The following is a 27910-nucleotide window of genomic DNA, read 5'->3' as shown; positions in this document are numbered from 1 at the left end:
CTTCTAGAAGTGATCGTTATCTCTCAAGGACGATTATGGTCAGTTTTCAAGTTCCAAAATAAACGAAGTTAGCAGAAATAAGTTATTTTTGATTGCTTACAATCAGTTTCTGGGTTAGTTGAAGTTCGAATGGTTTTGTATTGCTGTCAAGTTGTTGCCTAGAACTGATCATGTTCTTCTTAGTAACGCGAAATGGAAAACATCTGATACACTGTAATGGACAGTAGCGATATTTTTAATAGATTTTCAATACTGACGTTCTGGGGGTTTTAGGACATTGATAGAAGATTATGGTGACTGTAAAAATTGAGTTTTCGGTTCGAGTAAAGTTTCTCGCCCTTCGCCACCTATTTAGCGGTCACAAACAATCGTTTTACTGAGGAGACTTGTAGATATTAAAGACAACTTAGTGATTTGGTGAAACAGAATGAACAACAGCCAATTTTACACATAAAGCTTTAATAATATGGCCGCTATCAGCTTGTAATGTTCAGGGAACGCTATTGGACAACACTAAAGATCTGATATCGTTATAAATTTAGATTAGATAAACTGATTCACATAATTTCTTTAATTTTTGAATTTAAATTTAAAAAAAATTCTATCACGTTCAAGTAGCGAAAAATTCGTAAAGATTTGTTTTTGAACAACTAAGTTTACGTCATTATTTCAATTATCAAAAATATTTTGACTTATTTTTGAAAAAAATTTCAATTATCTTTAAAAATATATTAACATGTATCTATAAGTTTATTGCTAAGGAAATAGCTGTAATGAATTTTAATTTTGTTTGCTTTTGTATAAAAATATGACGCCTTATGTTCAAATCTGAATCTACCTACCGATTATGTACATATGTCCATATTATTGCCGCAGTATTTATTTTACCCTGATTACACTTTTGAAATTAGTTTCACAAACAATTTCAAGCCCCCGTCATCATTCTACTTAAAAATCATTATGTTTCCATCTAAAGTTACGTTGAACTTGCAAACAATTTTTTTTTTGCGAAACAGAATTATGTATAAATTTTTGAATAAATATTTTTGCGATATATTGGAATTCCAAATACCGCACCCACGCGCCGGTGTTTATTATTGCCTCTATTTCAATATTATTTATTTGCATATGATTACCGCAATACATATTTTCTAAATCCGTGAAATAATGATATGCTTTACATATTCTTTATGGAATATAAATGCAAATCTCATGAATTTCATCAAAATTGTGACTACAAAATATTTAAAGTTTTGATTATACACAAAAATAATAACTTATTTATTATTCTTTCTCTTTTCAGATAACGCTCTAACATCGTTTGAAACGAAACAGGACACGGAAATGTCCCAACAAAACAAAATCATCAAAATGAACTGACTCCAGCTTTATTCGAAATAAACAAAAAAAAAAACTATCAAAAAATAAACTTTGAATAAACAAAACATTTATAATTGAATTTTGTGTCAAAATTTATTCGGGTATTTAGAAAACAATACAAACAAAAACAAAGAAAACGTCAAAAACGATTTGAAAATAAATCAAATAAATTGTCGCCCATTATCAAAATGGCGACACGGTACGCGGACACCACACCGGTGGTGATGGTGGCGGGCGTCGTCGGGAACGGTAGTTTTCAAAAGACACGACATCAAAAAATAAGCTTTTTAGCCATATTGTGTTTTATTCTAGTGTGTAGTTGCAACCTCAGCGTCAGTATCGCTTTCGATTTACCAAAAAACTCATTAAGTAGCAGCCATCATAATAACGATATGTCCTTAGTCCTGCCACACGATACATATCCAGGATTTAGTATTAAAAAATTCAAAACCATGCCCATTTCTAAGAACAACAATAACAACGCCAGCAACTATCATCTCCTAGAAACGGACTATTCTAAGTTCTTCACGGTGCTGGATGATGGCGTGGTGATGACAACTTCGGATATATCGCCACTTGTTAATAGACCAGTTAATTTGGTGGTGGTCGAAGAGACGCCCAATTCAACGTCAACGCATAATTTGCAGCTGTTCGTGATGCACCGCAAGGATATGCTGCGATTTCCCGGCTCGATGTTAGATGCAGCCGGTGAAGTGAGAGAAAATCGTCCAGCGGGAACTCGGGTGCGTGGTATTCCCCTGATGCAGGCATTCTCGAACCGCGAATCGCAGAAGATTAAATACACAATTATCGGCGGGAATGAAGATAATGCGTTTGCCCTGCAGGAGCGACACCATTCTAAGGGCAATCTAAAGGACACCATTGTGGTTGACAACGACGAAGAGAGTGGTGTGTGGCTAGTTACGGCAAAACCACTCGACCGAGAAACCAAACAATACTACGATTTGTCAGTGCAAGCCTCCGACCTGGACGAAGTCGATAAAACGGTTTCGAAAGTTGTGATTACGATTCTCGATGAGAACGATAATAGGCCAGTTTTTGTGAACGAAGAGTATAAGTTTGCGGTTGCGGGGGAGAAAACCCTGGATTTGGATGGCAATCAGACCACAACATGGCGACGATTTACGATTTTGGGCAAAGTCGAAGCTAAAGATGGCGATGGCGATAAAATTGCCTATCGATTGGTTGCACCCAGCAACATTGTCATCATTGTTCCACAAACCGGCGAATTGATGTTGGCCAGTGAGCCAGAGAAGACGGAATTGCTGCTCGATGTGGAGGCACATGATTTGAGATATCCCAGTTTGGCATCGGCTCGACCTGCCAAGGTACTGGTGGAATTTGTTGCTCCGGAACCGGTTTCGTTTATAATGCAACATCTCGAACATGATTCGGTGAATCAACATTCGCATCGTCGCGATAAGAGGCGAGTAACGCGCGCGGTCCGTCCAACTAAGCGTATTGAATTCACCGAAGCCGATGGCGATACTGAGGGAAAGTCTGTGTTCCAATTAGAGAAAGAAACTGATAAGGAAACGTTTAAGATCCGTGACGAGAATCCATGGGTAACGGTGGAAACTAATGGAGCGGTGCGAGTGAAAAAGAAGTGGGACTATGAGGAGCTTGGTCAAGAGAAGACTATTGACTTCTGGGTCATCATAACGAATACTGGGCATAATGGTAAGTTTATATATTTTGTAAATATTTACTTAGGAATAAAATTAAGTGGCGCCCAACGTGGGGCATGGAGATTTTTAGGTTTTATTGGTTAAATACTGGCAAAATATTAAGTTTGTTGGTCATTTATTTGTGTATTCATGTATGTGTTTATAGGTTCCTAATGAGGATTGAGGACTGTTTTGGCTCATTTAATTTCAAAATAAATAATGTGGCGCCCAACGTTGGACATGCGTTGAGATTTGCATTATTTTGTTGGTCAATGAGGTGTATATTGGACATAGTTTTCCGCTCTTGTTTAAAATTTAAATTAAATGGCGCCCAACGTGAATCATGTATTTCGCTTTCATAGGGCTCGACGTTAATCACTCTTTTAAAACTACATTGTCCTCAGTTAACTTAGCAATATTTTACTCATTTCTGATGGGTTTATATTTTTTTTGAATTTTAAATGGACTGGCGCCCAACGTGAGTTTATTTTCAATTTAATTTGGTTTTGATTTTCGGGTCGCCTTAACAATTACTATTAGCTATGTTTTTTTTTGCTTTTTGAATATTTATTAAGGAATTCCATTAAATGGCGCCCAATGTGAAGCATGTTATAAAGTTTCAATTTCTTAGAATTGTGTGTTTCTTTCTATTTTTAAATATACATTGAGAAGCAAATGATCCAAGAATCATCTTTTAACCACCACATTATTCTCATCTGCCCTTAAAACTCGAATTTCACTCATTTCTGACGAGTTCAGTTCATGTTGCTCTTAAAATAGTTCACAAACAGCAAACTTAAAAACAACCATTTAAAAAATACCTCCACGTACATTTTCGCTACACTGAACAGATGTCTGCTTCCCAAACCAACACCATGGATGTAGTCCCTTTTCGTTTCGTAGAAGTAAGAACGGTACCGGTTGTATTTATAGAATTCAAACTTTTCGTTCATGTAAATTATTGAGGCAATACTGGCCGGCCGGCATTAATTCATCCACATATCTCTGTACGTATTTTTCTGTGTGGAAAGGAATGTGTTTTACTCATATGGACTATGCGTATGCATACCCCGGCCAATTGTCGGTACCTACCCCCCATATTCACTATGGTTCTTTTTTTTTTTGGAGTCACTTGCTCAATTCCTCTGTCATCGTGGTCGTCATCGTGGTCGTCATCATACCATCATCCGAAAATAAACATCGGTCTTGAGAAAAAAAAAATTTATAAAAATTCACCCATCATTCCGGGTGAAAGAGATTGTGTTCATGAAAAAAAAAAAAATAAATAAAAGACGACACAACAAAAAACTGAATATGACATGTATTCGTACCCTTGGATGAGTAGAATCAACCCGTTAGCTCCCATTTTGTCTTGCCCCAAAGGCACCCGTCCCCCCGTTATAAGCATAGCCTTCATATGTATAGCCAACATGTGGCAAATGTTTGGTTTTAACGCCCTCTCTTTGGCTGATGTGCTTTGTGTGAAGCAGTAGGGGCGTATGTTGTATTTTTCGATATAAAGATGTCAGAACATACTCTCTGACAATGATGCTTTTGCACAGCTAGGGAGCTACTGTATGATGATGGTTCCAACATAAAGTAGAGATAGGTAGGTATACCTATCCCGAAGAACGGTATGTATAGTGTATTGTGTTTTGTTGCACTGCCACTGTCATGTTAACGCTGACATTGGATGTGATGCATCCACCATCCGTTTTGGATGTTTTCCACGCAAAGGAAAATACATAAAATACGAAGAACAAAAAAGAATTTTTTTCAAAAACCAAAAAAAAAAAATATATAAGTGGATAAATTTAATATATTTAAAAAAAAGGACAAAATTATGTAACACCCTATGTTCGTTTGTTGGTGTTATTTTGTGTGCAAAAAGTTGTACCAAATTATACAACTTTCCATGAAATTTGAATCTTGATTTAAGTTTTTATAATATTTAGGGTCATTTGGGTTAACAGTTTCTTATTTCACCCGGGAAATACCACAAACAATCAGTACTTTGGTACAAGGTTACCCATAATACTTGAAACCCTTAGATATAAGCTCCCGATATATTATCGGGTAAGCGCATAATTTCAACGCCGCGCTAAAATATTGTTGATAACCTAATAACCAACTACCTGGGTAATTCCTGTAAAATTTGGATTTTCAGGTATCTGGGTATATATAAAGTAACCGGGTATCAAGAGTTCTATTCTGGGTTTTGACTTATCGGGATAGACCTGCAACTCTAGAAAACTTTACAAGACATAGGGCCCAACTCCTTAATGTTGCTGATTACTGCACATTTATGTCCAAAAGTAGCTTATGAATTTCATGCAGATGGGTATTACCCAAATTCGTCAATTTAGTTTGTTGATACACCCATTTGTCCAGAAATGTCCCTAGACATAAATAACTGTCATAAAAGCACGTAAGGAGCCCGTTCAGCAAATACTGCACATTTATGCCCAAAAGTAGCTTTTGAATTTCATGCAGATGGGTATTACCCAAATTCGACAATTTTGTTTGTTGAAATACCCATTTGTCCAAAAATGGCCCTAGCTATAAATAACTGTCATAAAGCACGTTTGGAGCCGGTTCAGCAAATACACGCTGTTTCGTTGTCTATGATCCTTTCTCTTGAACTAGATAAATTTAATACGTGTGAAGTATCAAATCAGCACAAAATTTGACAAGTCTTCGAAAGACCGAGCTCTTGTCAGCAACACTGATATAAAGTCACCTACTTCAGAATCTTCTGCACACTATCGCAAAAAAGGGTGACTGTGAAATCACTAGACTTCGAGTTTCTTCGACTTTATGGTGACATACCTAATACCCTCTTAACATTCCTCTCGAAAGGAAGATTGGAGTGGCAAGAGAGGTATAGCCAGTGAAACCCTTACCGAATAAAGCATTCATTTTGATAAAGTATCTATACGTGTTATTGAATCTATGATCAATCTTCAAACAGAATTTGAAAAAAGATAATCATTTTGCCAACTGCCAATGTTTAGAAGTCCCTATTGGAAGCAAGTTGAACATTTTTGGTAAAATCTCATAACATGTAATAATTGAAAACTTCAGGAAAGCTGCATGAATTGTCTGTATTCAAAGCCGTTTTAAAGTCAGTACCGAAAAATGTCCTGATATTTTTTTTAATTCAAAATATGCTAAAAACCTCCTTCCTTTTAAAAAACATTTATGGCAATTGGTTAACATTTTTCAAAAACATGATATCAAGCAGCTGTCATTTTGTCTGAATAATGATAATGGAAAACAACATTTCATCATGGTCTTGAATTTATTTGAACATTCTCAGACTCACACAGGTTCACATATGAAACAAAAATATGTTGATGTAACTTTACCCTATGATTGAGTCTGATGTCTCAAATTTACAAGTTGATGAAAAAAAAAACCAAAAAAATTGAACAAAAATTGAATGAATGATGTAGGAGAGAACTTATACAAAGTTGTAGTAGAAGTATCTGGTTATGGAATTGATGGTTTGATGGGTTAAAAACTGAAAGATGCAGTTCCTACCAGATGATGCACTCTTGGCTCTGGCCGGATACACTTTCTTTAGGTATACGAGTATAAGAGTGAAAGAAGTCAATATACATATGTCCTGCATATACATAGCTTCATTTGGGGTTTTATCTTTTGGGATAACATATATTGAAGACATACATCAAAATATAATATGTCTTGATATTTCTTTTAGGGTAATTCATGTTTTTCATTTTTGTTTTTAATGCATGTGAACAACTTACGAGTTTATAAGTTTCAAAAATTCGTCGTGTCAGGTTAGATTTTTTTTGTCTGTCAAAGAACGGAAATGATGTTCGTTGGATAATGTAGTTTTATTTTTAGAAAGATGCAAATTTCATCTAGTTTGAGATTTTAAATATTTTGCAAAATGTGTGTACATAAATACATAATGAACATAGAGACGTAGAGACATGAAGAAAAGTTAAAGATGTTGATTTTATTTATTTGAATCGAAATACATTTACAACAAATTTAAAGCAAACAATTTTAAGGAACCTTTATGATTTCCCAAGAAACAAGTCCAAAATGGTCAAATCGCAGCTTTCAGGCAGCCAATTGACATCAATAAATTTGGGAATTTTATACCCAAACAATCGATTGTGATTGTGGTCAGTGGGGCATGGTGTGTCAATCTGAAAAAGCCACAGTTTGACCGAAATGTTGTCATTTTAGAGAAATTGTCTTATAATAAATTACTCTCCTTTCGCATGATAAGAAACTTCCGTCAAAACAAGCAGCATAAGATGAATTCAAGTCCGAAAATCACAAAATAAATGCTGGTATGCTACAGGGTTCTGTTTTGTCTCCAATACTCTTTCTTATTTTTATAAATGAATAAATGATCTCCTGTCTGCTATTTTTATCCAATCAATTGTTTCGCTGACGATGGTATTCTAAGATTGTTTCATATACGATTTCGGATTCACGTAACTATGGGCTTATTAAATTCTAACCTACTCAGCATTTTAAAACGGGGAAAAAGAAAACAAATGGACCGTAAGATCAAGATATCCATAATAGCACTTGCATCAATAGAACTGAAAATATGGATATGGACCTCTCCTGTAACGATCACATACGCGATGTTACCAAAAATTGGGAGAGATGCTTTTGTTTTAAGATTATGCAAAAAGAATCGTCCCTCCTTCTGTTCTGGTTACAATCTACGTCCAAAACTTGCTTACAATTCCAATCGGTGCTACAGTAACTGACTTAAGCCTTTTGGCTTAAGAAGAGATTTTCAAATTATTTGTGATAGTAAGATCAGTAACTTAATTACATTTCTTAAATATTGTAGTAATGTTTCTTGTCTTTTCCTTTTCAATCGTTATTTTAAAGTCCCATGCTCTAGTGAAACAATTGATACAACAATTAACAATACTCACGCTTTTAGGAATGCCCATCTTTATACCCTTGGTACCAAATTCGGTAGTATTGTCAAGTAGATTTTCATTCTTTGGCCTTGCTATACGAATGTGAAATATCTATGATGTGGTAAATCAGCCAGTCGCATTCCTTTTCATAAACAGTTTAACCTTGATACTTTCGCTTCTAGAAACTCCTATCAATTCACCCTTGATACCAAATTCGGTAGTACTGTGAAGTTTAGATTTTCGTTCTTAGGCGATACTACGCGAATGTTGAATACTTATGGTCTAGTAAATAAGCCAGTCGCATTCCTCTTCTTAAAGAGTTTAACCTTGATACTTGTGCTTCTAGAAACTCCTATCAATTTACCCTTAATACCGAATTCGGTGGTACTGTGAAGTATAGATTTTCGTTGTTTGGTTATACTAAGCGAATGTGAAATACCTGTAATCTGGTAAATCAGTCAGCCAGTCGCATTCCTCTTCTTAAGCAGTTTAACCTTGATACTTGTGCTTCTAGAAACTCCTATCAATTTACCCTTGATACCGAACTCGGTAGTACTGTGAAGTTTAGATTTTCGTTCTTTGGTGATACTAGGCGAATGTTGAATACTTATGGTCTAGTAAATAAGCCAGACGCATTCCTCTTCTTAAACAGTTTAACCTTGATACTTACGCTTTTAGAAATGCCGATCAGTTTACCCTTGATACCGAATTCTGTAGTATCAAATTTTCGTTCTTTAGCCATACTAAGCGAATGTGAAATACCTATTATCGGGTAAATAAGCCAGTCGCATTCCTCTTCTTAAACAGTGCAACCTTGATACTATCGGTTCTAGAATTACCCATCAATTTACCCTTGAGACTTAGTTCTGTTGTGTTGAGAAGAACAGATATTAGTTTGTTTGCCGTACTTCGTGAATGTTTAATGTCTTAAGACAGTTTTTTAAAATCAATGTACAAGGACATCTTCTTTCCAACCCCTCCCCTCTCTCTAGTATATTAAAGGTATTCAAAACCCTTTAAGTGTGTGCTTATTATTAAAAATAAAAATACAATACAGTGCTGCTAACTGGCACAACCTTCTTACGAATTTTTGACAAAAAAGTCAAAGCAGGATCATTTCAGTAAAGCAGGATCATTTCTTGGCCTACAAAGCACAGACTTTAAAAGTTAGTTGTTAATATTTCCCAATATTTTTCAAGAGCTTCATTAAGTTTGAAGAAATTCTATACCCTCAACGAGAATTCGAGTAGAAAAAAGTTATCAGTATCAAAATAACATTTGATTGCGAAAGGATTCACTAGATGGTTAATCTTTTAAATACAAGATAAGCTAAGACTCCAAATAATAGAACTTGACATTCTTATTCAATTAGTAAGGAATAATATCAAGCTGTTAATATGTCCTTAGCTTTAATAATACAAAATATACACACGTACATATATCATTCTATAATTTATAAATTTTATATTTTACGAATTTCCCATTTTTGTTAAGAGTAAACATAACAACATCAATATAACAACAACGAAATAAAAAACAATAATTCTGAGTCATGAATTCTCTTAGCTATAGCAATAATTAAATTTCAAAATACATTCGCTATCCATTATAATAAAGCACGTTTTCCCTTTCCATAACTTTTAATAAATTGAAAAGCGAGTTTTCAAAACCACAAAATTTATTTACCCGATATGGACAGGGAAATATAAATACAGTGGGAGTGCCTATCAGGGAAATTTGGACTAAAATTTCTCATCAGTAATTTGTTAAAGCTACATAGAAAAGCAGTGAAAGATTTAAGCACCAAATTTCTTACTTTTCTATATAAAAATACGTCAAATAATTTAAGCAACGATTTAGTTAGATTAAAAGAGGTTTAACCACAGTTTAAGTATTTTAAAAACCTATTTTTCATAATAAAATTTTAAAAAGGGATTAAGTCTTTCAAGACTTCTCCCTTGAGCAAAATTGTGTTTCATGAAGTTTAGAGTTATACAAAACTTTTCAAATTGTATTTTAAATCAAATTCAAAGATTATAATGTCCCACTGTACATTTAACATGTTTATATCTCTATGTGAGTGAATGAACCATAGAAGGATGATGGCTTTCTGGCACTTTGCAATCCTCTTTATTGTTAACAATACAAAAATTACGAATGGAATATTAATTGTGTTGTACATCAAAATCAACTAGAATTCATACTCACTCCTACATATGCACATTTTTATATAAAACAAACAAAAAAAAACAAAAAGGATAAATATAAATAATTTCTCTGGTCGTCCATCGTGACGTGCTTTGATGGCGTACGCGCGTTTCCACTCATTCATTCATTCTTTTTCTGACTGACGAATGAGGTAGATATTACAATACAATAAAATTTCAAAAAAAAAACTCAACTCTCAATCAGAACCACCATCATCCAGGGAAGACGACCCACGACCGACCCAATTAAAATTTAATTTACATTTTTTATTGTGCACACATACATATATCTTTATACACTTCTATGTTGGGTATGAATATATATTTTTTGCATTAATATTATTGTTATTTCCCGTAATTGTTTTCATTTTGCTGAACTCAACCATACATTCATACTTATATAAAATAAATACACACATAAGTATGAGCATAAAGCTGTATAAGCACCTGCTAAAGGATAAATCCGCTTCATATATCCTTCCCCTCCTATATATGTATAAATTATGAAATATCCATCTCTGGCTACATTTTATACATATCCCTACCCATCTATCTATGTATTTATTGTTTTTGATAATAATAATTTCATACTGATGCATAAGGTTTTTGTTTATTTTTAATTTATCATTTTGCCGAGAGTTATTATGATTAATTATGACACAGAAAACTATACATACATCATATGCACCACCATACAGAAAAAAAGGTTTAATACTTTTGTTTGTGTTTAATCATCAAAATACCGTCAATGTCTATAGCAGAAAATAAAAATGTTTAACTAGAATTAAATTTAAAAAAAAAAGAAATTATATCAAACAAATTTAAATTATCATAACATTAAAATTTTGAACTATGATTTTTCAAGGACTAACCTTTTTTCTATGAATGTTTTTATTACATGAAATGTGGCACGCTTTTGGTTTTCTAAAAAAAACTAAATTCAAGGATTAAACATGGTTTTAAAATGTAATTAGTTTAGAATAAACTTGTAGTTTTTTTAAAAAACAAAATGGATTGAGCCAAGTGTCTTATTCCTTTTATGTAAAGTGAGAAATTGCTCACCTAGTTACCTACTATCTGTGCCTGCAGCACAGGTTATTGTTTATTCGACTCTACTGTTCTTGAGAGCGTAAAAGATTCTATGGGACGAATCTTCTTCTTTAGCAAACGTGAAGTTGTATAAGAGTACTGAAAGACCTTGAGATACATAAATCCGCTGGCATGGATAGTATATCCCCAATTGTTCTGAAGAGATGTTCTTCAACGCTGGCAAAACCACTTCGTAAACTTTTTCATCTTTCCTAATCTACAGGTCTCTTTCCGAGCGGATGGAAAATAGCATTTGTCCAGCCTGTCCCTAGAAAAGGCGAATCCTCCTCTCCTTTTAACTATCGTCCAATAGCACTCACGTCCCTTCTTTCCCAGGTGATCTTTCCACTGGTGATCTTTTGGTTTATCTCACCGAACAGTGCAACAAATTCGTTTTGGAGAAAGTAAGATTTTTGCACTTGATATTTCAAAGGCATTTGATAGAGTTTGGCACCAAGCTCTCTTATCGAAAATGCGTGTTTTTGCTATTGACGAATCCTTTCTTCGTTGGATAAGACATTACCTTTCTAATCGTTCAAAAAAAATTGTAGTGGATATTCTCAAGTCTAAAATTCATAAAATAAGTGCTATTGTCCCCCAGGGTTCCGTTTTGTCTCCGACTCTTTTCCTTTTATTCATAAATGATCTGTTGTCTGCCACTTCTTATCTACTAAACTGTTTCGCTAACCACAGTACCCTCAGCTATTTATATTCGTTTCCAGAATCATATCCTTGTCCTTCTTATGTGGAACTTCAACGGCAGCGTATGAAAAGCTCATTAAATTCTGATCTTAGCAGCTTTGTTCAATAAGGAATCAAAAACCTAGTAAACTTTAATGCTTCGAAAACTGTCTCCTGTCGTTAAAGCCTAACACACCAATGATGCCGCTATCTATGAGTGGCACTTGCATTCAGGAAACTAATTAACTGTCTGTACTGGGTAAGTGCATCACCGATCACCTTTTACGGAATGATCACATATTTGCTATCAGGTGCTTAGCACTTTTCCGAGGGAGCAAGAAATTTTTCACCCCTTCTTGTCTGGCTGTAATTTACAAAGCCTTCATCCCTCAAAAGCTTGAATATGATTCGCTTATTTGGGCAAGTGCCCCTAAAACAAGTTTAAATCTCTTGGACAGAATTCAAAAAAGGGCTTTCAAAATGATAGGCGATATAACTATAATAAAAATATATACATCGCTAGAACACCGCCGCGCAGCAATATTTCAAGCCTTTCGTCGTTTTATCTATATTTTTACAAACGATGTTCTGTCGAACTAGCAGTCCACCCCTTAAACGATTCAGCCGTAATACTAGCACTTCCAGGAATGCTCATCAGTTTACCTTTGAGCTCAATTTCGGACGTACTGTCAGTATAGAAATTCTTTCTTAAATCGCACATCGAGAAAGTGGAATGCTTTGGCCAACTCTGTTTTTCCCTTCCATTTTGATGTTCAGAACTTTAGGACCAATGTGCACCGGTATCTCCTCTTAAATCCTTTTATATTTTCCTAACGGTAGTACTTTGTTTAATTATAAACATATAAAGGGTGCTAACAACCCCTTGAGTGCAATACAAAAAATACATAGTGTACCCAAGCATTGTGCCGTTAAATAAGGCCAAGTGATATTAGATTCAATTCCAAAGCACACAGACATCACCATCCACCAACCTTCAATTCGACAGAAATATCCAGATTTACAGATCTTTCCTTTCTGGGAGGATAGGGCAATTCTGGAAGGCGAATCAGTCCTCTTTTTTTACAGATAGATCAAAAACAAAAGAAGAGGTTGGTGGAGGTGTGTTATGTACCACGACTGAAATAGTGTCTCTCATTCCGCCTTCCCAATGATTGTAGCATGTTCCAGGCGGAACTTTTGGCGGTAAAACAAGTCTTGTCTTGGCTTGAAGAAAACGTGATATCAACATCTGATATCAGTATTTTCTCAGATAGTCAGGTCGCTATCAAATCTCTGAACTGTGTCCCTACAAACTCTATAACAGTCCATAACTGTCAATCATCTCTAATGAAGATGGCACAATAGTTTAATAGCACCAATGCTGGGTGCGGGGCCATAGAGACATTCCAAAAAACTGTAAGCCAGATGAATTCGCCAGGAATGGAACAGTACAACCCATTCTACCACGTTTTGAAAATGATGGCGTACCAATCGCTACATGTGAACTATGAAGCATGCAAACACCAGGTGAAAAAACATCACCACGTTACATGTGCTACTAGACACCCACTTCCCGGATAGCTCCCAATCCGTTAATACAACAAACAGTCCTGGGTCGGGTACTTAACTTTTCCTCAAGGTCTGGTTACAAAAGAAAAATTGACATGGGCTCTGAATAGTTGCAAACCTTATAAATCTCCAGGTGCAGATCAAATCGTACCTGCTGAGCTACAATATACTATTGATATAACTTCGCCCATCATTGAGATGATCTTTAAAAGTTGTATAAATCTGGTCTATATAACTCAGCGATGGAAAGATGTAAAGGTAGTTTTCATTCCCAAGGCGGGCAAATGCTTGCATGTCAACCCTAAAGACCATGATGGTTTATTTTTATATTCATTTTTCATGATTTTAAATCATATATATTAAATTAAAGTACTAAAGACCTATGACCTATTATTCTATCATCATTCATTCTCAAAACTCTGAACCGATTGATCGATATCCATATACGTAATAGCATTGATAAGAGACTATCAATGTTTCAGCATGCTTACTGCAAAAAGGAAATCGGTAGAAACAGCTTTGCACACTCTGGGAAGAACTATCGAATACTCCCTAGAGCAAAAGAAATATCCTATGGTGGCCTTCCTGGATATTGAGGGCGCTTTCAAAAACGTTGCCACATCCGCTATCACTTCCGCTATGACGACCTTAAATGTCGAATACTCAATCTGTGAGTTAATTAATCTAATGCTATAAAGCAGGATCATCAATTCTAAGTTGGGGGATTTTTGCACAAAAAGGTCTGTCAGTAGAGGCACTCCGCAAGGTGGTGTTCTGTCCCCTCTCCTGTGGAACATAGTGGTTAACGAACTACTAATATTCCTTGAGAGGGAAGGCTACAGAGTGGTTGCATATGCCGATGATGTTGCTATCGCCGTCACAGGGGAACATCCTAATACACTGTATATGTATTGGTATCCTCCAAAATGCACTCAATATGCTCACTAGATGGGCTGATCACTGCGGACTTAGTATTAATCCTCAAAAAACAGACCTCGTCCTTGTCACACCGAAATACAAGATAACACTAATTGTAGCTCCTTCAATAAAAGGTGTACCACTAATTTGGTTTGATATTGGACAAAAAATTAAGTTGGAAATCTAATATTCAGGAAAGAGTTATAAAAGCTACAGCAGCTCTTTTCCTTTGCAAGAAAGCCATAGGAAGCAAATGGGGTTTTTAACTTAGCATAACCTACTAACTTTACACATCGGTCATCCGACTTATACTTATGTACGGGGTTGCAGTATAGTGGACTGCACTGGAGAAAGTCACATACTACGACAAACTCAGTAAAGTCCAACGCACTGCATATCTCTGCATAAGCGGGGCATTGAGAACCAACCACACCCTCAGCAGCGTTAGACGCTCTCCTCCATCTGACACCCCTCGACATCTTCAGTTCAGTAAACAAGTGGCAGCGAGTACAGCTATAAGACTCGACGCCACATCTCAATGGACCAACAACAATGTGGGGCACTCCATCATTTTAAACCTTTTTGGTTCTATACCAAAGTACCAAGACTACACTATTCCTAAACCCCTATTTGAAAAAAACTTCCAGGTATCCATTCCATCCAGAGATGAATGGGAAGACAAAAAACTCTTGGATAACAAAAGTATTAATTTTTATACAGATGGATCCAAGACAAATGAGGGAGTTGGTAGTGGTGTGTACTCAGAAAAGCTTAATCTAAGGATCTCATTCCGCTTCCTAATCATTGTAGCGTCAGCGGAAATTGTAGCGATCAAAGAGGTTCTCTCCTGGCTAAGAGAAAACGTGATACCAACTTCTGATATCCGCATCTTCTCTGGCAGTCTAAATCTCTTGACGGTGTCTTAACCAAATACCATAGCAATTTAACATTCACCTATTGGGTGCCGGGCCACAGGGACATCACGAGAAATGGTAAAGCCGATGAACTCGCTAAAAATGGAACGGTCATGCCTATTTCACCTGAAAGAGAGGAGAAAGGTATACTGTGGCTACATGTAAACAACTGTTAAAAGAAACAGCTTTTGTGATAGCAAATTATAGGTGGCACAATTTACCAAAATGCGCAGCCACAAAATTCATATGGCCTTCACTGGACCTTAAATGCTCTAAAGTCTTGTTAACTCAAAGCAGACTTCATATTAGCTCCCTAATAGGTGTCCTTACGGGACACTGCCTTATAGGCAGATACGCAATACGACTTGGTGTAGCCTCAAATGACTTCTACAGGAGCTGTATGGACGAAACCGAAGAGGAAACAATCTCTCACCTTCTCTGCACTTGCCCTGCTCTTTCACTAAAACGCAAACTTCAGCTGGGAGACTGCTCTTTTGTGAATCCCAGTGAACTAGCTAAAAAGGATATCAAATATCTTCTTCGCTTTATAAAAAGCTCGAAATGGTTCGACTAGTAAGAAGTAATTCTCTGGATTCATGTGGTATCACAACGGGCCTTTCTCTTGGCCTAAGTGTGTGAATTCTAAATCCGCAGCCACGTTAACCTAACCTAACCTAACCCACTCTTAACTTTTTCAATACTCTTCCCAAACCCTCTAAACAATTTAATTTCTTAAACAATCAATAACCATGTGGTTACAAATCCTTGAAAGCCTTCTGTTGTTTTCATTCATATTATAAAAAAAAAAGATATCAAAACTTTTGGTTTTGTTGGAAAAACAATTAAGACCAGAAAGAAAAAAAAAATAGTACCTACATATATTTCCTTGAATTAAATATAACAAAACTTTGTTCAAATGCCAAAAAGCCATTAAAGACAACAATTGTTTTGAAAGACAGTCAGTTTACGATGCTGTCTAATTTTTGTTTCTTTTTTGCTTTTACATCAAGTTAAGTAAAGTTGTTTGTTAACATTTCTGAGATAATATTAAAAGTCAAAGTTCAGCCAACACCTTCCATTAAAACAATTTAATATTTTAGTAGATATCGACTTGAGATTAAAATGTTAAAATATAAATTCCCTTCACACAGAAAATAAAGCGTAGGCCAATTCATTGGAAATATAACATTGGTACATCTGAAGGACTGTCTATTATTGAATATTTATAATTTTCAAGAAATGGAAAATAATCATTTTAAAAGCAAAGAATAACAAAAAACCACATCCAAACTTTGTCTGTAACTCTTCCAGCACAATTAAACTTAAAATGGCAATTCTAAGAATTACCTTTGAATTTTTAATCTTGATTGACACTGGGAAAGTAAAAGTACTTCGAAATATTTTTGCCAAAAGCCACAAATATTTTGTCAAAATCAACTTCATCTTAGATACTCTTTCATGTTAATCAAATAAAACTTCTTGACATCTCACTTCAAAAATGTTTCTTGTTGGTTCATTAATTTTGTGTGACCTAGTTATGATTCTCTCTATTGTTGTAAATAAACACACCCCCACCCCCTTCAATTAAATATTCAATTTGAAGATTAAATACAAACAATTCAATATTATTTATTCCATTAATAGAACAAATTTGACATTCTAATATCCTTAGATTTGAATAATTAATAAAATATCTCTTTGTATCTGGAATCTTCTGTTGGGCGCCATTTAAGATGAAAACCATTCATTTAGCTGTATACATCGTAAAAATGTCAACTTATTGTCACACCCTGTAAATAACAACATATATCGAGAGTGAGAAATTCTTATAACATTCACCAACAAAGAGATAACTGTATATAGTTTTGTACACCTTTGGTGTATCTGTGTACATGTTTAAATGTCATATTGATTTATGTATTCTCACTAATAAATTTTTTTCTTCTTATTCATTAATTTCTTTTTTTACCGTTTTTTTTTTTCTTTTCTCTCTCTTTCTCTCTCTCTCTCTGTTGAAGAATTCACCATCATATGCTTTCTATTAAAATAAATCATTGGTGAAATAAAAGAAATTAGTTGAAGAAACTAAATGAAAATGAAACACCTTCTCATATCGAACGAAGGACACCAGCAAACAGCGCAATAATAATAAATTCTCTATAGAATGAAAGTATGAGTGTGTGTGGGTTTCTAACGATGTGTTGGTGTGTTTTATCGAAATTCCCAAGAGCTCTCACTGATATACGAGTAGTAAGAGTAAGATAGTACAAATGGTTTGTAAATGGCTTCAAGTGCGCATGTTCCATGTCGGAGCCATTAAAACAAAACATCACGATACAAAAAAATGTACTTCACTTCACTTCTGTGTTCATTCCTGTCATTGTCATAAAGTCTGAAAGTGAAACAAGAAAAAAAAATCCCTGCAGAGTGAAGAGAGACTTTCCCTAAATTAACGTAAAGCAGAGCACCGGGAGGTAATGGTGAGAGGTGTGTCCTGGTCCCGGTCCCGTTCTCGGTCCCAAATCCCATTCTCAGTCTCAGTTTCAGTCCCCGCACAAAAATCTTAATAATTTGTCAGAAAATTGATCCTGAATTTTGCATACCTCTATTTTCTATGTTGTTCCCGTTCACGTTCCCATTCCCGTTACCGATACGAAATACAAGGAAAGGTATACCCTCAAATGACATACCTTTTGATACTTTCAAGGCAGATATAAGAGTGTCGACATCACATCACCCCCTGGGGTCCACTTCTCTTCTCTTCTCGTTACCTACTTCTTTCACCAAAATTAACGAACCGTGAAAGTATAACCTAATTCTAAAGGTGTCGCTATATTGGTGGGTTGATTGTTTGGTTGGTTTGCTATGACTTTGGCATTAGCTTTAGATTTGGCTTGTTTCTCAGGCTAATTTTCAGGATATCCAATTTGGTTCATCTGAATTTTATTTCCACACCACTAGTTTCTTTTTGTGCGCTGCTTTGATATTATTCACACTTTGTGCATTATACATAAGGACGAACTTTGAGCCTTTTTGCGTCAATTAACCCCAAAATGCTGTGTATTCTTGTGTATCTCTTCGTCTTCGTATTTCCATCGCCATTTCACTCCACCCATCCTTAAGTCTTCGTGGCTAACATCACCATCAGCAGCTCAGCTCTATAGTAGAGGGTACAAGGATTGTTTTGAAAATAATGTATAGGTATATGATGGTGAGCTCGTTTATTTTGTCCTCCTCATAATAATGAGAATGGTCGCTGGGAGGGTAGATATCCTTTCTTCGTCCTTTATGATGCACTTAAACTCTCTTCTACATGCCTCGCTCTTTCTGCCTATCTCCCTTTTTGCGACGATATGACACGACACAACGACGATGATGATGACTAGGACTAGGACTATAGGGCTAAAATGATGATTATGACGAAGTTGAGGGATGTGCTCTATAACTACACATGCAACCCAGCCACTCTATCCTGTCTGAATCTCATTTTAATAATTCATTTCCTAGTTTGCATATGTGAAACAATAAAAGGCGAAACGAAATAACTAACAGCCAGAAGGAGTCGAAGTAGTAGTTGGTACATCAGCTTCAGCTTGAAAATATACACATATAGGGAAACTTAATATGCATAAGCACACATTCCCTAGCCGACCAACGAACTACAAGGATGAGGGGAGGACTACTGACGATAGCTGCTATACCAGTCGTTCACGGTGGTTGCTTCTGCTTTTGCCCCTGGTGTTCTTCCAATCTTAACCACCATTCGCCATCACCATATCGCCACCACCCCGATACTATGCCGAAGAGTGTGTGGCACAATATTCATATCTTTTGCAACGTACGTATGTCTATACCTATAAATCCATATGATGTAACATGGGCCAAAATTGAAATTCGTTCATCTTGACTTCCATCACACACAAAGATATTAGCTCTGACGAAGAGCGGCATGAGGCAGGATGCTGTGTCGGTGGTCGCTCTATAGGGATATGGTCACCATATGACACGAACATACTACTCATATAGCACACATTTCAAATTGGATGTATGGCATGGTAAAGTTTGGCCACTTGAGATCAGCATGAAAATTTGCGTTTTCGGTACATTGCTCTCTTTGTCGGAAGCATTAAATTCAAGAAATGGAAACATAGCTAGTTTTGTATCTTTTTGAATTTTTCTTATTTTTTATCGACTCTAATGAAGACCAAATGAGCACTTCAGTTTTTGTTAGTTGAATATGTTAAGTCTTATAGATATTTTTATACTTTTTGGTTGATGTGTTCTTGGAAGTCAAAGGCCTAATATTATAGAGTGCTATTTATTTGTAACTATAGATATATTTCGAGCTGCTATACTGATGCTACTCAAGGTTATTTTAATGGAGATATGTATCTGAAGAAAATTGCATGCTCTCTTTGAAATATGATGCTTCATGATGCTCGTAGATACTTTTATGTGCTGGTGTTTTTTTTATATGCTTTTCTTCTTTTTTTTTCTTGACTCTAAATTGTCTTTGATGAAGAAGATGAAAAGGTAGGTAGGTAGATTCTTGAAGGCAAATGCAAAGGCAAACAAATTCATGTTACACTCAATTGCCTTTGATTCTAATTTGATTGTAGCTTTACATTGGGTGTGTGTAGATAGCACACATCTATCTAACTTATAGATACTGGAGCCATTTTAAGTGGTGATTTTTTTTTTTAAATGTTGTCAAAGGACGTTCATTTATGTATGGAATTCGTATACGATATGTTCACTTTATTCAAACGACACTTTGTTTTATCTTTCAAATTAACTTAAGTGTTTCTTTGTTGTTACTGAAAGATGTATTGGTAACTGAAAAAAAGAACGAAATTCACATGAACAACTTGAGAATCCAAGAAATGTCATTTAAATCTCTTAAAAAAAATATTACAAAAATATAGTGAGACAGATTAATTATCATCATAATGAGCAAAATCCAAATAACCATTTAGTTCAAGAGGAAACTTATTTAGGAAATGGGAATTCTGTATATTACGGAGAAATAATTTAATGTAATGAAAATTAATCAAAATCTAAAAATATCATGGCATCGTCTTCTTGCAAAACAAAATTAATATGCGTTAAAGCGTTTTTAACTTCCCATAGGAAGTTATTGTAATAGGTCCGATTTGTCAAGTTGAAAATTTTGACATTTCTCGACGTTTCAAGGTCCCTAGAGTCGAAATAAAAGATGTCTGTGCGTGCGTGTGTACGAAAAAAATCCATTTAACGGTTTTTTTTATAAATCAAAAAAACTGAAAAAATGTGTCAATTTTACGACTTAAATATCATTTCATCTCTAAAACAATTTTGTGCAACGAAGAATAATGTTTTTGACAACTGATATAATTTTGAGAAAAATCGAATTGAAAGTTTTGTTTATAAAAAATAAAAATCTAAAAAAATGTATAAAAGTTTGTAAAAATTGAATATCGATTCAAATATCTTTTCAAAATCTTGAAATTTAGGCTTCAAACTTATTTTCTCTTATAAGAAATATTGTTTTCAACATTCTGAAAAATGTTGAGAAAAATCGAATTGACAGTTTTTTACAAAAAATAAAAACCTGAAAAAAATGTATAAAACTTGGTAAAAATTGATTTTCGACTCAAATATCTTTTCAAAAATTTGAGATAATAGCTTCTAACTATATTTTTACTTATAAGAAATATTGTTTAAACATAAGGACAAATTTTGAGAAAAATCGAATTTACAGTTATCTTACAAAAAATAAAAACCTAAAAAAAAATGTATAAAAGTTGTTAAAAATTGTTCTCGACTCAAATATCTTTTCAAAACTTGCAGATATTGGTTTAAAACTAATTTTATCTTTCAAAAAATATTGTTGTCAACATTTAGTAAAATTTTGAAAAAATCGAATTGACAGTTTTTGTAGGTACAAAAAATTAAAAACCAAAAAAAAATTAACAAAAGTTGGTAAAAATTGATTTTCGACTCAGATATCTTTTCAAAAATTTGAAATGTTGGCTTCAAACTAATTTTAACTTATAAAAAATATTTGTTTCAACATTCGATACAATTTTGAAAAAACTCGAATTGACAGTATATTTTTACAAAAATTAAAACTCTAAAAAAAACAATACTAAAACTTAGTAAAAATTTACTTTCGACTCAAAAGCTTTTTAAAAATTAAAAATATTGACTTCAAACTTATTTTATTTCACAGAAAATATTGTTTTCGATATTCAGTAATTTTTATACAAAAATCCAACAGTTCGTTTTTTCATAAAAAATCAAATCTACAAAAAAAATAGTATGCAAATTTAGTAAAAATTGATACGAGTACATATAGACAAACTTTTAAGGAAGACAAATCGATAGAAGGGATGGGAAGTTATCAGTGTGGGTAGCATCCCAGCCTCTTTTTTTCAAGGAATTCTTTCTTGTGAAATTGGTCAAAATTATTACTTTTTGATAGAAATGTTTTATAAACCTTTTTTCGAGGACTTAAACTACGCTATCGATATGCAGTATGGTCAGTTTTTTATATATCTATTTCCCATTGTAGCTAAATCGACCGAATTCATGAAGCGGGTTTTGTGCAATGGCATAAAAGTGTGAGTCAAAACTAAAAGTTTAGCATCAAAACGTATTTCACACAATTTGTCATAGTTTTTTAACAAAAAAGAGAAAATACTCAAAAAGTGAAGTGAATGTCTAGAATCGTTCTTTTTAAAAAATGTATTTCTAGAAATTTTACCGTTTCCAAAAAATGTGAATGTGAAATCCTACAAAAAATAATTATATATATTAGGGTGGTCCTTATTTTTTGACTTTTGAATTTTCCCCAGGACACTTTTTCATTCGAATATATACCCTTAAATATGAAGTGAGTTTCTTTATTCAATTTTTTTGTTGTTAAGATTTAGAGGTCGCTACCAACTGTCAAACTTTGTACAAAAAGTATCGAATAACAGTCTAAATGATAGTTACAGTGATGTTTCATTTAATTTTTAAATGAAATTACATCAACCAGTGAAACTCGCATTGACAATCACTGTCTATCCCCTCCACCCCTCGAGGGCTCTTCTGTACCATCACGTCGAGATCTAGCCCGCCGCGCAATTCAGTTTAATATGTCATCAACGTGTGCGCACGCCCTTTGAGTTAAGTCAAACAGTTTTTAATGGCATTACGACAAAATCGACACCAATTTTTAATTGGTTCAGTGGACAGAAAAACTTTAAACCAATGTAAGAAAATGAAGGAAAATCAAAGAAAAGAAGAAGAACGCCTTGAAAAATTGCGCGAGGGTGAAAACAAAAATATCTCGGCATTAACAGAAAAGTCCTCAATTTCTGTACTCACCAGTGAAGAAGAAACTTTGCCAAACGCCAAACCACAATTGTCCGAAATGCTGCCACGAGCTCGAAAAGATATAATTAACAGCCAATTAGCCTCCACTCTTAATGTCTCTAAATTGAGTGACAGGCGAGCAACTGTGGCTGTGACGTCTACTTTAAAAAGTGCAGGCTATGATCCATCAAAATTTAATGTCAATAGATCATCTATTCGTCGGCAGCGTTTGAAAAATCGCAAAGCTGTTGTCTCTTCTAAGCGAGTTTAAAGATAATTCATCATTAACAATCCATTAGGACGGTAAACTGATAGAAGATATTACTGGACACGAAACTGTATATCGGCTGCCAATTTTGGTATGAGTACATGGAGTTGATCAACTACTCGCAGCTCCAAAATTGCAACGTGGAACGAGCGAATCATGTTCGTCAGCTATTTTCGAAGCTATAAATTCATGGAATTTGAATAAATAAATTTGGTGGCGCAACAGTCCGTTTGAGAACTAAGGCCTAGTGACTGATAACTCTCAACCATTCATGTGGTGCAAGTACTGTTGTCAGGGATGGAAGGGACCTACATTTTTAAGCCGAATCTGAACGGCAAATTTGAGAATGCACTTTTCATGACAAGAATTACTCTTGTCAATTCCTCGCGAGAGGCAGTACCCGTGTAAAAAAAACTTTAGGTGGCATAGGCAGGGATCGAACCCACGACCTCTCACATGACAGTCCATTGCACTTACCATCATGACACGGGAATTTGAGTGATAAAGTTAAATGTTTGTGTTTTGACACTACTGCTGTAAATACGAGCTTAAGAAGTGGAGTATGCGTTCTTTTGGAACGAAAAATGAATAAAAATAGGCTTTGGCTTGCTTGTCGTCACCACATAACAGAAATTATGTTGTCAGCTGTAGTGGAACAATTGCTGGCCCCAACTAGTGGCCCTGATATACAATTATTTAAAAGATTTAAGTACAATTGGAACACTATTGACCAAAGCGACTTCAAAACAATAACAGATGACTCTGATATAAATATTCCTGCAGAAGTGGCCGCAGACATGATTTGTTTTGCTAAATAACAACAACAAGTACATAAACCTCGAGATGACTACAGAGAACTGTTGAATATCACAACCATTTTTCTAGGAGGTATTCCTGAAAAATGTGTTCCATTTAGGAGGCCTGCTGGCTAGGTGGATGGCAAGAGCCTTATACTGTTTGAAAATTTATTTATTCAAGCATCAGTTCAAGCATACAAAAAAAGACGAAAAGGCTCTGAGAGAAATATGCATTTTCACAGTGGTAATTTATGTTGAATAATGGTTTCAAGCTCCTAGTGGATGGTCAGCACCAAGAAACGACCTACAATTATTGAAAGACCCTAACCCTAGAAAGATAACCTACGTCGAATCATGTGTATCACTTATGGTCTATGAAATATGGTTATCTTTCTAGGGTTAAGGATTTCGAAATCTTCAACAAAAATATTGCTTCTGTTTCGCTGAAAAAGATTGAAAATCATTTGTGGTACTTGTCTAAAGAGCTAGTTTCACTTGCCTTTTTCGAAGACGAACTTTCAGTTGAACAGAAGAAAAAAATGGTAGACGCACTGAGAATTGAGAATAAGCCTTGATATCACACATATCCATGAAAAAAATGAAGAAAATTTCGTGAGAAGTAATTCCTTAAGATTCTTCCAGATCTTAAGTAAAGGGTGATTTTTTTGAGGTTAGGATTTTCATGCATTAGTATTTGACAGATCACGCGGGATTTCAGACATGGTGTCAAAAAGAAAAATGCTCAGTATGCTTTGACATTTCATCATGAATAGACTTACTAACGAGCAACGCTTGCAAATCATTGAATTGTATTACCAAAATCAGTGTTCGGTTCGAAATGTGTATTGCGCTTTACGTCCGATTTATGGTCCACATAATCGACCAAGTGAGCAAACAATTAATGCGATTGTGACCAAGTTTCGCACTCAGTTTACTTTATTGGACATTAAACCAACCACACGAATGCGTACAGTGCTTACAGAAGAGAATATTGGGTCTGTTTCTGAGAGTGTTGCTGAAGACCGTGAAATGTCGATTCGTCGCCGTTCGCAGCAATTGGGTTTGTGTTATTCGACCACATGGAAGATTTTACGCAAAAATATTGTTGTAAAACCGTATAAAATACAGCTCGTGCAAGAACTGAAGCCGAACGATCTGCCACAACGTCGAATTTTCAGTGAATGGGCCCTAGAAAAGTTGGCAGAAAATCCGCTTTTTTTTCGACAAATTTTGTTCAGCGATGAGGCTCATTTCTGGTTGAATGGCTACGTAAATAAGCAAAATTGCCGCATTTGAAGTGAAGAGCAACCAGAAGCCGTTCAAGAACTGCCCATGCATCTCGAAAAATGCACTGTTTGGTTTGGTTTGTACGCTGGTGGAATGATTGGACCGTATTTTTTCAAAGATGCTGTTGGACGCAACGTTACGGTGAATGGCGATCGCTACCGTTCAATGCTAACAAACTTTTTGTTGCCAAAAATGGAAGAACTGAACTTGGTTGACATGTGGTTTCAACAAGATGGCGCTACATGCCACACAGCTCGCGATTCTATGGCCATTTTGAAGGAAAACTTCGGAGAACAATTCATCTCAAGGAATGGACCGGTAAGTTGGCCACCAAGATCATGCGATTTGACGCCTTTAGACTATTTTTTGTGGGGCTACGTCAAGTCTAAAGTCTACACAAATAAGCCAGCAACTATTCCAGCTTTGGAAGACAACATTTCCGAAGAAATTCGGGCTATTCCGGCCGAAATGCTCGAAAAAGTTACCCAAAATTGGACTTTCCGAATGGACCACCTAAGATGCAGCCGCGGTCAACATTTAAATGAAATTATCTTAAAAAAGTAAATGTCATGGACCAATCTAACGTTTCAAATAAAGAATCGATGAGATTTTGTAAATTTTATGCGTTTTTTTTTTTTTTAAAGTTCTCAAGCTCTTAAAAAATCACCGTTTATATCATCTGGAAAAAGACATTGAAACTTGGAACGAAGACTCAATTATGTAGCTGCCAAAAAAATTGTTGTTTAATAAATTAATTACAAATAATGAAGAAAAAAAGCAATATTTGCTTTTATTGGTAAAAGATTATAGGCAAAAATACCCTAATACTAACAATTCAAGCCTTAAATCTTTAAAATAAATGATCTAAATATGTTAATTCATAAAAACAACAATAATCAAGTAATATTTTTTGTCCTGATTATGAAAATACTCGTATAAGAATTTGAAAAAATACAGATTTTGTGTTTTTATTTGAGATTAAATTCTTGGTAGCAACCCCTATATGTCATTAAAAAAACTCAAAAAAAATACTGATTTACTTTCACGATTGGTCTAAATTCAAGCTTTTTTAAATTGAAAAACAGGCTCAAAAAATTTCGTGAAATTTTAAAATATTCAAAAAAGCTTGTGTCTTTACCTAATCAACATTCTAAAAATTAAGTTAAACATTTTTCTTTGTTGTTTCAAAGTTCTGAAGCTGACATAACGTGTCAGCCGTTCTACTCCGTCTCACCGGCATGCAGTAGTGCATTCAACGACGCGTCAAAGGCAACATTTCATTTAAAAAAACGTCTTTTTTTATTTTTCAAATAAAGTTCAAAAATTGATTAATAAAATAAAAAAAAAATTGTTCAAATATCATATGTATTTTTTTTTGCGATCCATCCTTGAATAATAGGCTCAAAAATTTAAGTGCGAAGTTAGACGACCCCTTAAACCTATAATTTTAAATACTAAGGGTTTTTTCGATCCAAAAAAAAATGTATTATTAAAGAAATAGTAAAACAATAAATAAAACCAAAATGGCTAACTAACATTCACTGTCGAAATCCGACTTTCATAATTCCTTTAGGGTTTAAATTAAAGTTAAAGTTTTTGTTTTTACTAAATTTCTTTCATACCTGATACCTGATCAAGTTTTGTTCATCCCCTAAGCGTTCTGCAGGTCTTTTTTTTTTTGCAGATTCGTTGAATTTGCTCCACCCTTAATTTTTAGAATATTCTTGTTCTCTCAAACTCACGTTTAATGGGTAATTCCAGTGTTTCTATAGAAAACCCTTGGGACGTTTAAAAATATCCAATCTACTTTAACTCTATGAAATTTTCAAAGAATTTCAAAACTAAAAAAAAACACTTCAATTCGCGTTTCTGTTACGATATTGGTTTTTCAATAGATAAAAAGGTTATGTGGTATGTGTGCTCGGGGAATAGTTTAAAACGGAAAATTCAATTACCTTCGCTCTAAACTCTGATGTTCCTTGTACCTTCATTACTTTCAAACTTCCCAGAATACTGATTCTTATATAATCTACACGAAAACATACAATGTCTCATTTTGAATTAATTCTAGAAATGATTGCATCGTAGGTACATTCGTTATTCCAAATCTAACCCCAGCCAACAACCATCATTGCCATCGCCATCGTAAATGGTATAGATTGATGATTTTATATCTAACAAGTGGGGCTTCAACCTTCTGCTACTATAGTCTTGTACATATAAAAGCTCATCATCCTCTATCCATACTAAATACTATACTATAAAGCTTACCATCTTTTCCTATAGTCACAGAGACAGAAACTTAGAGGTAGGTAGGAGTATGGTATATGGAAAATCGAAACTGATTCAAACAAGTAATTTACAGAATTTACGGATGATACAAAATATACTTAACAACTAAACATGGCAGAGGATATAGATAGGAGTACCTTCCTCAAGAGAGCGATACAAATGTATCTCACATTCAAAATGTGTAATCGTACATCTTGTTTGGGATGTGGGATTGGGATGTGGATAAGGGAGGCAAAACCAAGAGGTTTGATGGTTGGTTTCGGGTATAGAAGAGATATACGAGTTCGTCTCAACTCGACTCGAATGTGTACATGTATAATATCTATAAAAGTCTTATCCTTATAAAGCTTCAAAAATATTGTCAAGGGAGATGTAAAGGAAGAGTGCTGGAGAGGAATGGAAATCGGGGAGAGTGGTTTTGAATCAATCGATTTTAAAGAACATTTTACGATATGAGTTTTCCATTTAAAATCCATGAGTAAAGGATTTGCTATCGGTCCTACTACGACCTCACCTATATACGTCAGTTGATATCTCGAAAACGGACAACTTTT

General features: G+C 34.8%; 1 protein-coding gene across 1 annotated transcript in view; it reads left to right on the top strand.

The window, feature by feature from the left end:
• The window catches only part of LOC129948984 (neural-cadherin), a 943200-nt gene that overhangs the window by 74149 nt on the left and 841141 nt on the right, over nt 1-27910 (top strand). Inside the window, exon 2 of the mRNA XM_056060154.1 lies at nt 1304-3081. Coding sequence (XP_055916129.1) covers nt 1569-3081 — 1513 coding nt within the window. The 5' untranslated portion in view covers nt 1304-1568. The remainder of the gene's footprint in view (nt 1-1303; nt 3082-27910) is intronic.

The sequence above is a fragment of the Eupeodes corollae genome, chromosome 3 (genome assembly GCF_945859685.1).
Source record: "Eupeodes corollae chromosome 3, idEupCoro1.1, whole genome shotgun sequence".
Classification (NCBI taxonomy): domain Eukaryota; kingdom Metazoa; phylum Arthropoda; class Insecta; order Diptera; family Syrphidae; genus Eupeodes; species Eupeodes corollae.
This window is presented reverse-complemented; position numbering and strand designations above follow the sequence as displayed.